This window comes from Mustela nivalis, assembly GCF_964662115.1.
Source record: "Mustela nivalis genome assembly, chromosome: 7".
NCBI classification, from domain to species: domain Eukaryota; kingdom Metazoa; phylum Chordata; class Mammalia; order Carnivora; family Mustelidae; genus Mustela; species Mustela nivalis.
The window spans coordinates 146,290,255-146,306,030 of record NC_139026.1 but is presented as its reverse complement, the minus strand read 5'-3'; the positions used below and the strand labels follow the sequence as shown (position 1 = coordinate 146,306,030).

The 15,776-nt window shown below is 60.5% G+C and overlaps 1 protein-coding gene across 1 annotated transcript in view; it reads right to left on the bottom strand.

The window, feature by feature from the left end:
- Positions 1-15,776, bottom strand: part of ADARB2 (adenosine deaminase RNA specific B2 (inactive)) — a 317,484-nt gene that overhangs the window by 71,462 nt on the left and 230,246 nt on the right. The window contains exons 2-3 of the mRNA XM_082739778.1: positions 7,523-7,609; positions 137-1,044 (exon numbers count right to left, since the gene is read on the bottom strand). Coding sequence (XP_082595904.1) covers positions 137-1,044; positions 7,523-7,609 — 995 coding nt within the window. The remainder of the gene's footprint in view (positions 1-136; positions 1,045-7,522; positions 7,610-15,776) is intronic.

Here is a 15,776-nt window from a genome sequence, read left to right as displayed (position 1 = left end):
CCTGGCTTTCCTAGAGGAGGTCGTGCGCCCCAGGGGAGCCTGTAGTCCGGGCAGAGGGCTCTGCCTGCTGCCCACCACCGCCCGTCCTCCTAGCTTCTGAAGAACGCCACCTGCCCCGGCCACCTGCGCGTCTCACCTGCGGCAAGAGGTGACTTCTGTTCCTGCTGGGGATGTGGCCGGGCAGCCGGATGTTGAAGAGGGCCTGCAGGGCGGCCTGAGCCGCCTGGCCCTTGGCCAGCTTCTTGCTGCGTCCTGAGCCTTCGAACGTCCTGCCGTCCACGCTCACGGCCATGACGAAGCTCTTGGCGCGCCGCTTCTCCGCCGGCTCCGCGAGGCACACGTAGCGCAGGCCGGAGCGCAGCTCGTTCAGCACGACCACGGGGTTCCTCTCGCAGGGTGCCGCGGGGCCCGACCTGGGCCTGTCTGGCCGCGCCGGGCCCACCAGGTCCAGGGGGTGGCAGAGTAGCCGCCCCCGCCGGCAGGCGGACGACAGCAGCCCGGCGTCCGCGGGGCGGCGGCCCGGGAAGGCCTCGCTGGGCGCGGCCGGCTCGAACTCCTTGAACAGGGTGTCAGGGAAGTCGGCCTGGTCCGAGGTGAAGTCCGTGGACGAGCCGGCGCCGCTGCCCATGGCCAGGTGGGCCTGGCAGGCGTTGGGGAACTGCACGAAGGACCTCAGGGCTAGCTCGGCCGCCCGCATCTTCGCTTTCTTCTTGGTCGGCCCCGTGCCCTCGAACGTGAGCCCGTTCACCTCCACGGCCACGGCGAAGACGGGCGCGTGCACCGGGCCGGTCTGCGACACCGTGCGGAACTGCAGGCCTGGGCGCAGGTCGTGCAGCTGCACCAGCGCGTTCTTGGGCGCCACGGACCACGACAGCGTCTTCCAGACGAGCTGCAGCTTGCACAGCGGGCTGCCGCTGCCTTCCTCCAGGGGCCGCTTCCGCTTCACGCCGGGCGCGCCGCCTCTGGCCCTGTCGCCCGCGGGCAGGGGCCGCGCCTCCAGGTTGCTCACGTTCCGGTTTTCCTTCACGTCGGCGCTGCTGGTACCTGCGGGCGAGAAACACAGCCGTGACCCTGGGCCCTGGCAGCTCGTGACGGACGGCAGACGCGGCACACCTGCGCCCCGGTGCCCGCGCAGCCGGCAGGCCTGGGAGCCGCGGGAACAGCACGCAGAGGTGGGGGCCGAGTGGAGGGACCCAGATTCCCGGGCGGGTCTCTCAGGGATGCATTTCTGGGAAGAAGGCTGTTGGGGGGGCGCGTGTGGGGAGCACGGCCCCCGCGTGCTGCTGCCGTCTGCTGCTCTGGGCCTGGGCTGGGACGTGTCGAGGCTGAGGCCAGCTGCCTGCCCTGGGCCCGGGTGACCCTCAGCGTTGCCCCGACCAAATGGCCCGGCGGCCCTGTCCGCCCATCCGCTGTGGGCAGCGCTGAGGGTCAGGAGGCCTTCCCCGCCGAGAGCGGTGGTTGGGGAACGGTGTTATCCCCGTACAGCAGAACGCTGCGGGGCACCCAGCTGTGTGCGTCAGCGGGGTGGACCTCGGGAATGTGCTAGATGGTGAAAATGACACCCAGGTGAGGGTATCGCTGGTGTGTATCATACAGGCACAGACGTTGCAGATCGTGGGGTCCTCACACACCCCGGGTAAAGGTTCCAGATGTCCCTGCTTCCCCGAGACACGAGGAGGAAACAAGGCAGGCTCAGAGGGTCACTGCCTTTGTGTCTGCGATGGCTCTTTTCTTCCTTCCTTTGCGAGAAATCCTATGAAGTGAGTTGAGGGAAGCCGTCCTTGGCTAAAGTGGGTGCTGAGTTCGTGTCACAATCATTTAACCTCCGTGGACTGGCCATCTTGGGCCATCTCACGGCCGATAAGGCGGTTCTGTTCTGGAGACGTCAGTCACGGATCGCTTGGGGACCAAGGGACAAGAGTCCCGATGGCTCCGTGGGTGAATGTGCCTCTGGTGCGCTGACCCCTCGGGTCTCCTCTGAAATCCTGCGGGGGCGCCGCGGTGAGCGGGGCGGGCGCCGGTCACAGAGCCTCCCTCAGACCTCCACTTCACTACCCTTCTTCCTAAAACCCACCCTGTGTGGGGTCACGGCCCCATGTTCTAGAAGGAGCCCAGATCGGGGCTTGCTGGTCAAGCTGGGAGTGTCCCGGGAATGTCCGCGGCCGCTGTAAGGCAGAATCGTCCACTGTGTTCTTGGGTCCTTCGCAGGGTCTCCCTGTGCTGGGCTCTGGGCGGCGGTGAGGCTGCCGAGCGTGCTAGGCCCCGGGCTCCGGCAGACGTGGGAGGTGAGGCCAGGCGGGGCCCGTGCAGAAGTGCCCTGGAGTCGGGAGAGAGTTTGCTCTTGTTAGGCCCGGGGAAACGTGGGGCGATTTTGACACTGGCCTGTAGCTCGTGGGCAGACGTCGCGTGGGCTCCCCTCAGGCTGCCGCGGAGCCGGACCGCAGGAAGCGTGCTGGGCTCCGTGACCTCGCCCTCATGGCGTTGCTGGCGAAGAATATAACAGAAACGTGCCACGCGCCGGCGTGGAGAGGTGCCCTCTGTGGGGGACGCACCCTCGGGGCTCCTGGCCGGGCCGGACGGGCCGTGGTCCCTGTTTGCGGAGACGCAGGGTGAGGTTTGTGGAGGGGACTTTGTTCCAAGGTGGGACACGGAGGGTTTTGTAGGTTAGAGGTGGATGCCCTGCATTTACAGCCTGTTTTAGTAGAAATAATCACCTTCCAAATATCAAGCACTTAATCTCTGCCTCTTTCGTTAATCACTGTGCCTCCCGGGCCAGGCAGCCGGGAGCCCCGCCACCGCGGTGTTTCGGGCCAAGACACGGTAGAGCAGATTAACCACGCAGTTTCTCACACTGAACGTAGAGATGGGAAAAAACCACAGCCCGACCCAAAAGCCCCATTCTAGATTGCATTGAAAATTGCTGGGAGCGCTTTAATTTCTTATTGATTTCCTGCGGGGTGGGGGTCGCCTGGACTGTTAGCGCCCGGGAAGCGGCCCGCAGATCAGATGACCTCTGTTGCCTTTCGAGGCAGAAAGGGTTATCTTGGAGGAGCAGCCCTCGCGGACGGACGTTCCCCTGCACCCGCACTGACGCTGCTTCTCTCCCCTCCCTTCCCTGACGCACCGCAGCCACGGCTGCCGTCTTTACCATTGTCCGTGGCACTGGCCACGGTTATCGGATTGTGGCACGGAGGCCCTTTCTATAGAACCCAACAGCGAGTAACAACTGAGGCACAAAGTGGGCTTCTGGGCCCCGACCTGGACACTCTGGCACGACCTCTGGTTCCTGCAGATGCGCAGACTGGGTCCGGTTCCCCGCCGCGGCCGAGCACTCCGTTTAACTGGCTGCGGGGTCTGAGCGTGGTTGGCAGAAGCGGCAGGAGCCCGGCAGGGCAGCGGTCACCCGCCGGCTCGGGGCTCCTGTGCACGAGAACCCGCGTCCCTCTGTGTCTCAGGCCCGTGGGACCAGGGGCAGGTCCCCTGCACGTGTCCAAACTGCACTTTCTGAGAGCGGCGGATGTGGGTTCGAACAGCGTGTGCCTGTGACAGCATCCCGAGCGTGCCCCGAAGGAGGCCGAGGGGGATGTTCAGCCCAAACCCTGACGTGCAGGGAGCGCATCCTGGGTGGGAGCGGGACAGAGAGAGGCAGACGCTGCAGTGCAGGGTCTTACCCCCCAGGAAGCAGGGTACGGCCTCTGCCTGTCAGAGTGTGTGGGCTCCGGGCGGCTGCGGGCTGTCCCGAGGCCAGGTCCGTGCACATCCCCCTGTCGTGGAGCCCGCGGGCCCCAGAGTGCAACACAAACCACCCCGCTTCTCTCGCTTTGGCTGGCATCAGAGCTCCCGTGAGTCAGTGTCCGTCTGGCTCCCGACACAGTCGGAGGGAAAAGAGCCTTTGTCTTCTGGGAGGCTCGGCCCCGTAGGACGGACGGACAGATGCCTGTAGGACGCGCACAGTGAGTCCCGGTCCCCAGAGGAGAGATGGCGCGGGGGAGGGGAGGTGCCTGGTGGAGGGACCCGCCCGCACTGCAGCTCCGGCCTGCAGACCCCCGGGCCTGCTCTGGGACACCACACGCCGCTTGGCCAGGGCCACCGGGAAAACCCGATGCCCATCTGTGGGCGTTTCGCACTGCGATCCCACGGGAATTTCTTATGCGTCCCCAGCTCTGACTTCTCGAATGCACATTTCCTACTTCCCGGGGAAGGGGTCCGCCGCAGCCCCTCCCCGACCAGGCAGTGGTTCTCCCTTCGCTCTCCGCCAGCTAACAGGCTTCCCTACTCTGTTGTCAGGTGAGCCAGCAGTGGGGCGCGAGGCCAGGCTGTGCCGTACCTGCCCCACCCACGCTCCCCGGGTCCGAGCCCCGCAGCATCCAAGTGTACGGGCTCCTTTCCCAGCCGAGTCTCCTGCTCCTGGGCCCTGTGGGCCACCCCAGGCCTCACGGGCGGCGTAAGCACCAGCAGCTCTGTCTGGAGACCGCCGGAAAGCGTGATGGCCCCTGCCGTGCGGGGCTTCTGTGCGGCTCAGGAGACACAACCTATGCAACTTCCCACGTGATCCGTAAACGGGGTCCGTGAACGCCACGGGCTTCCAGGCCTTGTGCTTCCTGATGACTGATCGTGGTCACCGTGGAAATGACGCTGCCCCTGCCTTGAAGGATTTGACAGAGGGAGGCAGCCCACCCGCCCGGACTCTCTGTGGGTTCTAGGGTGCAGACCTTAGCACTGGAATGTTTATTACATGATAAAAATAGTTCATCTCTGAAAATGTACTTGTTGTACACTAGCAACAGTCAAACTGACAGGTCAGACTAGGTTGTAAGAATTAGAAAGTCCTTTAATCCTACCCTGGAATTCATTCTTCCAAATAATTGCTCTACGTGCCCGTCGTAGCTCAGAGACGCGTGGTGGGTCGGGCTCAGAGGGGCTCTGCAGGCAGCACACCTCCCCGCAGGGGGTTGGACTGGGGAGTCGCCTGTTCGGTGAGCCTGTCCCCACTCTCCGTGTGCAGGCACTCGGCGTGCCGACGTCAGCCTGTGGGAAAATGCTAGCGGGCAGAGAGGGGGCCAGACGGGGTGATGGGCCTGGGGACCCAGAACAGCTCCCACCACCCCACGGAGCCCCCACGGAAGGCTCATGTCGCGCTGGAAGATTTCTGACTTGGATCCCACAAGCCTTCCCTCGGCAAAGTCCTGCTCCGAGGAGAGCGCGTGCAGGTGTCCTGCGTGCCCACGCCGGCCCGGGGCGAGTTCCCTCATCCTCCCTGCGTCGAACATGAGACCCGCCGACGGCTTTGTGATTCCAGGAGTCACGCGTGTCCTTCCATCGTGGAAAGTAGAAAAAAAGCAGGTAAATAGCTTCGCACTCCATTAGACAGACACCACGCGCCAGTGGCCGTTTCCCGTCTGCGCTCACATCGGTCCGTCTCCTGGGCCCGTGAGTGCATTGTCCCTCTTGGCAAAAGGAGAGGTCCCACGTGTGCAAGAATTGCATTTTAGTGAGAGAACGCAGAATTTTACCCTGGTGTGGCCGCGGCTAGTTTCATCTTCCAGGTGAGACATCCCCTCTCAGAGTTCAGTCTGACCAGGAGGCTGCCCTTGTGTGTTGGCACCGTCTTTCAAACGTGCACAGGCCACGTGGAGGGGGAGTCCGCACCCGCGGTCTCACGGCGTCCAGCTCCAGCAGAGTGACCTGTCCTTCCAGATAGGCTGAGTGTCTCCGGACCCTGACCCCTGGCCGCAGCTCTGCACTTGGCAGCGGGAGCTCAGGCTCCGGGGACGAGAGGTGCCGAGCGCCGGTGGCCATGGGAAAGCCCGCCCGACGGTGCCCAGAGCGAGCCACACAAGAGCCGGCTGAGCGCCCTTGCCTAACCACGGCGCAGGCACACCTGCGTCACACGGCTGCAGGGATAAAGACCCTTCCCGTCACGCTCACCTGTACTGCACAGGTGTGTGCATGCACACGTACAGCACACATCACACATCACCCACGCCCCGCGCGCCCCGCTCACTCCTCTCCCACGTCCCGAGGGCGCTGCCGAGACTGTGTCCATGGTTTTGGAAGGCACCGTCAGGCCATTGATTGGAGGTTTGCTCTGAACGGTGTTTGGGAATAAGGTTTTCTAAGTAAGGATTTTCCAAGTGTTGCAAAGGCTTTCTAATGTGTAACAAACAATTAAAAGTCAATCTTCTCCATGGGTTCCCACCGATTAGGGGAAATAGCCAGTTTGTGCGTTTACTGCGTTCACACACGGTCCCACGCATTCCGATCCCAATGCTGTGATTCGGGTTGTGCCCGCGAGGCTCTGGGACCCGTGGCGCGGGCTCGCGGGGAGTAGTGACCGCACGAGAGCCCGTCCGGGAGGTCTCGCCCCATGCGGGGCTCCAGCTACGTCAGCAGGTCCCACCCCCAACCGAAGGAGGCAGATTCCCCATCTCAGCGTGTTCTCTCCTCGTGTTTAGCCGAATCGCTGCGTGCACACGTCCCGCTCAGCTTGGGGTGCGTGTGGGCACGTGCTTGTGGCTGGCGGACGTGGTCCACATTTGTGAGGTACTTGTACACACACAGACCGAGTCCTGGAGATTTTCCCGCTGAGACCCTGAGACAACAGACAAGTGTCCGTGAACTTGGTTGAGGAGGGGCCCTGGACGGCTGGCCCAGGGAGCCGCGTCCTGATTTCCGCGGGACTCTGTGCCCGTCCAGCAACCCTGCTCTGCGATTTCGATTCGGGCGGGGACGTGGGACATGCCCTCAGCCTCGGTCCTGTTGCCAGCCGTGTGTCTCACCAGCTGACGGCAGAGCCGCGGCTGGGGGTCCCCCCGCCGTGCGTCCTGGTCAAGGTCCTGGGGAGTTCGAGCCTTGATCAGTCGGCGCGGTCCCACTTGGCGGAAGGACGGCCCGTGGGTGGGGTCATAATGAAATGCAGGAGCGACCTGTGTGGTCTGGGGTTTGGGAGTGTGCCGGTCACGTCCAGGAGCCCCACCCCCCAACACCAGCCCTGTCCCCCCACCCCCGGGGTCCCTCCGTGGTCTCAGCAGGGGACCGCTCGGAGTCCCTTTGCCCTGCACTGCTCTGCTGCGTCCCGGGTTCCTTCACGAGCCAGAAATGCCTCTACAGGTCGGCCCCCGTCCAGCCTTTCCCGTGTTAAGTCATTGTACAGACTGTGCTCATCCCCCCCCCTTCTTGAAGGGAAAACAATGGAAAGCGAAGAGAGGGTGCAGGAGAACGGATTTTCCCCGACAATCCTGGGGTTCTCAATTATACAGTCACTGCAAGTGTCCTGATCCGCAGGTGGGGGCGGGGTTCCGGGTGGGGTAGGGTTCTAGGTGAGGAGGGGGTTCCGTGGCGGGGAGACAGGGTCCCTGGTGGGGAAGGGGTTCACGTTGGGGACGGGGTTCAGGGAGGGGGTGGGGCAGCGGGAGCAGAGCCTCCTGCTCCGGGAAGCCCAGACAGTCCCCCCCATCACTCCGAGGTCTCAGTGTTTGGGGACATTAGAGGACACCCCTCCGCGCACGGGGAAGCTGCTTACTCAGTCGGTCTTCGTCTTCCGTGTTCACGGCGCCGGGACTGAAGTGCTTGAAGGGAGTGATAAAGGCCGACGACGCGCTCACCTTGTCTGGAAAGAGAAGAACAGGAAATGCACTTTTGACATCGAGTTTCAGAAAAACTCAATGCTTTCCTACGATCTTACCACCAAGGGTTTGAGCAAGGGCGGCCGAACGCTCGCTTTGGTTCCAGCCACTTCCTTCTGGTTTGGTCTCTTACAGAGTTTCTGACGGCCAAAGTCCTCTCCGTTGGACTTTCAGCTTCCTGATTTCCGCCTTTCTTCTCGTCTCACGTTTGGCAGCTCCCCTCTTGTTCCGTGTCCCTCAAAACCCAGCGGTCGTCCCTGGGGCAACAACCCTGCACGGGCTCCTGGGCTGCCGGGCGGGGCACGGCCTCGGACCCCGGACCCCGGGGAGGGGGCAGCGCAGAGGGGAGGTGAGCGAGTGAAGCAAGGAGAAGCCGTAGTCAACGAGACGCCGATACAGCCGAGACCGTTTCTCCCGTGAGCAGAGAAGCTGCTTTGTGGGCTTGAAGTGCAGCCCCGCGGGGCCTTGTCAAGGCCCGGAGTGCGTCTGGGCAGCGGGAGGGGCGGGGGCGCAGGAGGGAGAGGTGCGGGCGGAGGCTCACGGGGACAGGGACTGCACCCTGGTGGGGGGTGGGGAGGCACCAGCTGTCCCGAGTCCGCCCTGGGCTGGGCAGCTGGACCCAGGGCAACACCGCTCATGACCTACAGCCCCGCAGTCTCCCCCTTAAACAGAGAGATCGGGGGATTGTGGGATAGGAGTGCACCTGGGAATCTCTGTAGAGATTCCGCCGACTAAATCCAACCAGCTAGGAGCACTTGTCCACGCGGGCGCCTACCCCAGGGCAGAGGAGAGCGCGTCCAGGGATGGCACACACAGTCTTCCTCATTCTCAGACACCCGCCTGCTCCCCTGCGTCCTGGGGCCAAGACAGGGGCCTTCCCAGGGTCCTGGTGGTTCTTGTGTCTGGCCTGGCCCCGGGGGCTGAGCTAGTTTACCAAGGGGACACTTCTGCTGCCAGGAATCTGCTGGCACCGGAGGGCTGGGTCTTTTGCCTCCCGTGCCAACGTCTGCCTCTGCCCCGGGGAAGGGGCACTGCTGCCTCACAGGGCTCCCTTAGTGCACACATCTAAGTGTGACTTGCGTGAAAACCTCAGCCAGCGCTTCTATCTGCAGTCAGCCTTCGGGCGTGCGGCCGAAGGCAATGTGCTCTCATTCTTGCAATTCTGAGCCTGTTTTCTTTATACCCAAGCTTTCCAGAGGCCCGGGGAGTTCACACTGAAATCCATTCAGGAGCCTGTTAACAGCTGGCGTTTCCAGTAGGGACGGCCACGGTATAATGTTCACTCAGAGAGAACAATAAATAACTCTAACATAAAATGCCTGCTCTTTCTTCCTCCGACGAACGGGAAGCGGCAGCCAGGGAGGGGTGGGCTCTCCCGGGCCCTCTCAGCCCAAGCTAATTTACTACACGGGAATGAAATCTCTTGCTTGAGTTATAATTTCATTAAGGGCACCCAATAATGTTACACAAAGAGTGTGAAGCTCAAGTGATTTAGTCTGGGGCATCTCGAAATGAAATTACATTTTTCTAATAAAGCAGGGCGACCAGCCAAACACCCACAAAAGTACACGAAACCGTTTCAGAACTCGCCTTCGCAAAATTACAAACTAGTCGAAACTGTTTCAGATCCTCAGAGTCCTTGGGTTCTAGGCTTCCCAGACCGGGCAGAAGCAGCCGACCCGGGTTAGATCAACCCCGGGCACTTACTCAGTTTCTATAAATCGCAAGCACCATGCGGCAGGCCGGGCTTCCAGCCTAAAAGAGCATCCGGTATGTCTGAAGTGCAGATCGAGGCAAAGGCCTTGGATAGACATTTCTCCAAGGAGGGCATCAGACGGCCAGCGGACCTGACCCACTCATCTGCCGGGCCACCAGCTCACGGCTGCCGTGGGCCACCAGCTCATAGCTCTGCACGGACGGGGCACGTGACGAACCAGCACGTCCGCTTCTGGGTCTACACCCAAAAGAACGGAAAGCACCGTCTCACGGAGCTATCCGCACCCTCGAGCGCCCCGGCACGAGGATGGATGACACGGTGTAGCCTGTGCGCGCAACGGACATATTACCCCACGTGACCAAGCTCGAGGCCGTGACGCAGACGGGGGTGAGGCGGCCCCCGCAGGACAGCAGACACGGTGGGGCCCACGCATCTGAGGCCCCCAGAGGAGTCAGACCCAGAGACACAGAAGCGGCAACGGTGGGAGCCAGTGGCTGGGGGACGGGGGGACCCGGCGTGTGATGGGGACGGAGTTTCCGTTTGAGAAAAGAAGAAAGTTCTGGAGGTGGATGGTGGTGACGGTCGCACCACACGTCACCCAACAACATGCTTCCAAATGGTCAGTCTGGCAGGTTTTACCTTCTCTGTGTTTCCCCCCATTTTAGTAAGTCACATTTACCAGGACGTTCAGAATTCTATCTGAACCTCTTTTATGCCCCAGCAGCTCCTCCAGCTCAACACACCAGCCTGCTCAAGGCAGGACGCGTGGAGAGCGGCGAGCCTGTTTGCTGGGCCTGCCGGCTCTTCCGGAGGCTCGCCTGCCGTCACCGCCTCTGTGCCAAGAGGGGACAGGTGGCAGCCTAGGCCCGTCATTAGGGAGGACAGCAGGAATTGCATTTTTTGTTTAGAAAATTACTACGAGAACGATTGGATGCCGGCGTCATAGCTGGCGGCTGTGTCCTTACACATGGTGTCCGCATGGGGCTGTGCTGGGCTCACCCCGGTCCTGAGACCGGCTCGTGCGAGTTCCGGATGGAAAACAGCCTGTGCGCATCTGCTGTGCTCCCTTCTGGTCATCTGGGGTCCACTGAGAGAAGCTGGCTCCCGCCTGCCCTGCACCCCATTGTAAAGTCCGGAAGGTGGAGAAGGTGTTTCTGTAGGGGGAGTATCCGGAAGGGGTGCTGGGCATGCCCCACACCAGCTGGAAATGGGCCCCAGAGAGTAGTGGCCCTGGACTGTCCTCCAGCCAAGCGCCACTTCCAGCAAAGGCCTGGCGGCCACGGGCCAACCAAGAATTTCCAATGCGTCTGCTAAGCGACCTAGGACATTTGCATTGGAACCTCGTTGCTGTTTGCAAAATAAATGGCTGGGACCTTGTGGGCAGCACTCTTCCCTGGAACCCCGTGAGACCACATTTGTCAAGGATATTGATAACCAAGAACAAATACAATTTGCACGTGGCCTGAAGACTGATAAACAGGCCAGAGCAAAACAGCTTTCAGGAATGCGGCTATACTGAGACGCTCACCAGCTTCCCACAGAGATCTCCAAGTACTGCGATGGGCTGAAGAAGTCTTGCAGACAAATAGTGTTGAAAGAACTCGACATCAGCTTGGGAAAAGGAACTCTGATCTCTCCCTCATACCATACCCGAAAATTGTCACAAAGGGGGTCATAAACCCAAACATAAAAGCTGTAACGATAAAACTTGTGGAAGAAAATACTGAGACATTCAGGGTGCTTGTGGAGGCAGGTTTCTTAGGACGCAGAAAGCCCTAATCATAAAAATATTAGTTTTCATCAAAATTAAAAATTAAGTGTTTCAGATTGCTGAAATTCACTGTTAAGAAAACGAAAAATGAGCCCCAGATTGGGATAATAGATTTACGATCAAGATGACTGATTTGTATCCAGAATATAAGAACTCTTCCAACTTAATAATAAAGGGTAGAAAGACCCAAATTTTAAAAAAAATGGGCAGAGCACTTGACCAGAAACTCGACAAGGGAGGCCATGCAGAAGCCAATGATAAGCGCACCCGAAGGGCTCCACGGCCTCGCCCGTCGGTGAAACGCAAGTTACGAGCACAGACCTGTGTCAGGACACACCCACCGGCACAGCCCGGCGCGGGGAGAGGCAGGGACATCAGGCCTCTCCTCCACCAGTAACTCTGCGTACACCAACCCCACTTCTAGATATTTACCCAAGGAAACGGAAACACATATGCCCAAAAAGAAAAAGATTTGTGTAAGACTGTTTAGGGAGTTTTTATCCATTGCAGCTCAGAATTAGGAACGGCCTGCTTACCCGTCAACAGAAGAATGGGTCATGGATTGGGCTACGTTTATAGGACGGGGAACTATCAACAGTGGAGACAACGGACGTCGTCAAATGTATTACGGTAGGGATGAACCTTGGAAACAATATACTGAGCAAGAGAGGTCTTGGCACAACAAGAAGGTGCTAATTAACTCCATTTATGGGACGTTCCCCAACAGGCAGACGGCTCCCTGGGGAGAGGAGTCAGAGGGGTCCTCAGGGTCAGGTGCTGGCTGCTGGGCCGGCCTGGGGGTTATTTCCAGAATGATGTGTTACGTGTGGGTACCCATTCGTCATGAGCCCTAACACGCACAGGCTGCGAGTCTCCAGATGTACATTACCCCTGGTCGTCTGAAAATATTAACGGATAAGAAGCACGATGGATGACGGATGAGAAACTAAACAAGGGGCAGCAGGCAGCAGGTACTGTTTCACACGGAGGGGCACGTGCAGCTCGGCCGCTGGCAAGGACCGGGGTCTACCAGGAAGCCACAAGGGTAAGTGGTCGTGGGCTGGCTGTGTGTGTGTGTTTGCTTGCTTTACAGATGGGAAGCTCTTCCGTGGCAACAAGAACAGTCGCCACCTCACAGGGAGCCCTTTGGAGCCCCCCCCCCCCACACTCCCGTCAGGACATGCGCATATCGGCAAAGCAGGGGAGAGCCGGCTGGGGGAGGGCGCACACGGGCCGGGCACGCCGCCGGCCCGCGAAGGCTCCGTTCACCCACGCCGGTGGCATGAGGGGCCGTGAGGGGGCCCTCTGTTTTGGAGCCTGCTTCATGAAGATGACACTTTGCTTTTTTACCAAGTAAGATGAAAATTTTATTATTTTTTAAAATTTCCTTGACAGAGTGATAGAGAACACTAGTAGGGAGCAGAGGCAGAGGGAGAAGCAGGCTCCCCGCGGAGCAGAGAGCCCGTTGCGGGGCTCGATCCCAGGACCCTGAGATCGTGACCTGAGCCGAAGACAGAGGCTTTAACCCACTGAGCACCCCCTCCCCGCGCCCAGCCCCAGGGATCCAAGATGAAAATTTTCAAAAGCGCTCCGGGGCACGAGCCCCTGTCTGTCCCCTGGAAAGTCTGTTCATGCGAAATAACAGTTTCGCTGGAGCTTGTAGTAAACCGCGTCCTTGCCAGCACCTCGCGGGATTCGACCCAGGCCTCTGGCTCCTTACAGACCCTCACAGTGTCACGGCACAGGCTGTTTCTATCAGGTACGTGAAGTGGGCACCGTGGCTCTGCCGTCACGTCAACAGTCTGAAGTTCTGTACGCCTTGGGTCTGCCTCTGAGCCACGCACACGTCACCGCCTCCCAGGTCCCCTTCTCGGAGCTGCGTTTTTCCGAAACATGCGGTGACAGGTGGCCTCCCCTGCGCTGACCCCCGTCCCTTCCCGCCGGGTGTTCTGACCGGACGCAGGCCCGTCTTCCGCGGACGGGGCTTCTAGCTAAACACAAGCGCAGCTCAGCCCGGGCCGGCGGGCCAGCCGGGGAGGAGACAGTTAACTGGCTGGGCCACGGCCTCCCCGGAAGTTTGTGCTGTAGCCCCGACTCCCGGGTCCTCAGAAGGGGACTCTATTTGGAGACGGGGTCCTTACAGAGATGGCTAAGGTAAGATGAGGTCACCAGGCGGGCCCTCCTCCGGTCTGACTGGTGACTTCTAGGAAGAGGGGAACAGGACTCAGACACGCGCAGAGGGACGGCCATGAGAGGGCCCGGGGGAGAGATGACATCCGCGTGCCCAGGACAGAGGCCTCGGGAGACACCAGACCTGCCCACATCTGCACCTCGGGATCCCCGCCCCCAGGACGCGGGACAGCCAAAGTCCGCCGTGGGAGCCCCCAGGCCGGGGTGCTGGGGCCCAGCGCGCGCTGACAGCCACACTCACTCAACGGTCCTTTACTGAGTGCGAGTAGTTGCGCACCTCCTCCATGGTTCAAACGCTGATGCCGGGAAAGGCTACTGCAGGGAGGCTGCTCCTGGCCTGGGGGTCTAGAAGTCAAGTGAGGCATCCTTCGGGGGGTGACTCAGTCACTGAGACCCCGTAGGTAATAGGAGCGTGTCCCGTGTATTGAACCAGGAGATCTGCTCCAGAGCCAGGAAACCCTTGTTGCAAGGATGAGTGTGGGATTATCCAAGTTAGGGCAGGGAGAGCCAACAGGAACAGAAGTAGCGGCTCGTGCAAAGGCCCTGGGTAAATGCACCAGCATCTTGGTACCCGTGCCTATGAGGACATGACGCGTGGCTGTCAAGGACTTGTACGGCACAAACCAGAGGTCTCTTAGGGACGCCGTCCCCTTCTCAGAGTGGTAGCCCCAAGGCATGCTGTCCTGCTCCTAGACAGCTTCCCTCAGTCACAACACTGAGACATCCCCACGCCAGCTTGTCCACACCCCAGTCTAGGTCTTTAATCAGGCCACCATCACGGCACTACGAACAGTCTGGCAGACCAGACAGACGCTTCGGGCTTGACGCGTGTGCCGCATGCTGGAAGCCTGGCTTATTTTTGGAAGCCGTGGAGAAACAGACAAGCCCGCACCAGATTGCTCCGTGTGATTCGCGGGCAAAGACACAGATGGTATGACAAGTGATTGACGGACCAAGGTGACTCTGCCACAAAGTGTATTTACGATTTAAATATCTGCATAGAAAGGTGTGTGCTCACACTCCACTTAGAGACACTCACAGCCTTCCATATTACCTGGCTTTGCAGTCTAGACCCTGTCTTCATCTGATGGTCCGTCTGGGGGTGGAGGCGTGCAGAAGCGCGGACGACATTCCTACAGTAGCCGTCTCTCCGCTGCCGACAGCCAGCGGTGTCAGACCTAACGGCTGTCCAGCCTAGACACGGTCTTTGCCACCATCCCTGTTTGGGGCAGAAAGTCCACCCCAGGAACGGGTTTACGGTGAGGCAGGGGTGCAGCTGGGACTCTCAGACCCCGAGGGCACGCGAGGAAGGCTGCACTTCTTGCAGAAGAGTCTCCTTCCGTTGGAGCCAGCGAGGTCGGAGTTTGTCAGAAGTCCCCTTCAGCAGACAGCGTGCAGAGCGTGTCCGCTCCCTGTCTCCGAGCAGGTGTATGGGAAGGTCTACAAAGGCGGTTGGACTGTGGCTCTGGTCAGGAATTCTAGGAGCGAAACATCCAGAGGCTGGAAATTCCCACAAAATAAAAATGTGACCCTACAGACCTGCACAGGCCCTCCGAGGACTGCAGGCAGAGAACCAGAGACACGCCGCGAGTGTAACCCTCTGTGATCAAGCCCTCGCCCTACAGCGGCCGGCATTTCTTATCCATCTCGACCTGTTTCTGCTCTACGTGCTTCTTCAAACTTGTTGGCTCCTCATGGGTCCTTGGTCTTCCTTCCTTGGCCTCCTCTGGCCTCTCTGCCCTCTCTTCGTTGGAGACGTGCTAAACCAGCGGCCTTTCATTTTACAATGTCTCGTGACTTGACGTTTGATGGTAAGATCGCCGGATCAGTGTTCTCTGGCCACAGGCATTCCTCTCCTTCCCAGCCCCCACCTTCCCGTGCTAGCGCCTGCCACCCTGGGCCACTGCGCCTGTGAGGGACTGGAAGCTTCCAGGGCTGCCGTCACGGACTCAAGGTCACCCGATTATCCAAGTCGTGCATCTGTCAGGTGGAAACTGCTGCTCTGCAGAAATGCCGTGAATTGTGCGTCCGCGCCAGTGGACGGTACGTGTCCTGTTGACCAGGCCCCAGGAGCCCTGACATCCGGCCACACGTGATTCCAAAGCGTCCGTGAGGGAGTTTCTCATCGAGACCAGCATTCAGATCGGAGAACCGAGTGGAGCAGGGTCCTCGCGGTGAGGGTGGGCCTCACCGAATCAGTCGAGGACCGCACAGCCGCAGGGTGGGGGAGGGAGGGCTGTGTCTGCCGGCTGCGGGGCGGGGACAGCCGACCGCCCTGCACTCCCGCTCACGGGCCTCCCAGCGCCTGTCCTCCTGCACCCCCGCCGGGCACGCTCTTCCCGCTCCGTGACGGGCTCCGTCGGTCCAGTCCCTCGGACTCCGCGGGCTCTGTCTTGGCGAGGGGGTCTGGTACGCGCTCCCGCCCCTGCGCTGTGGCTCTTTGGCCCACGCCCCAGCAGCGGAGCCCCGAGCG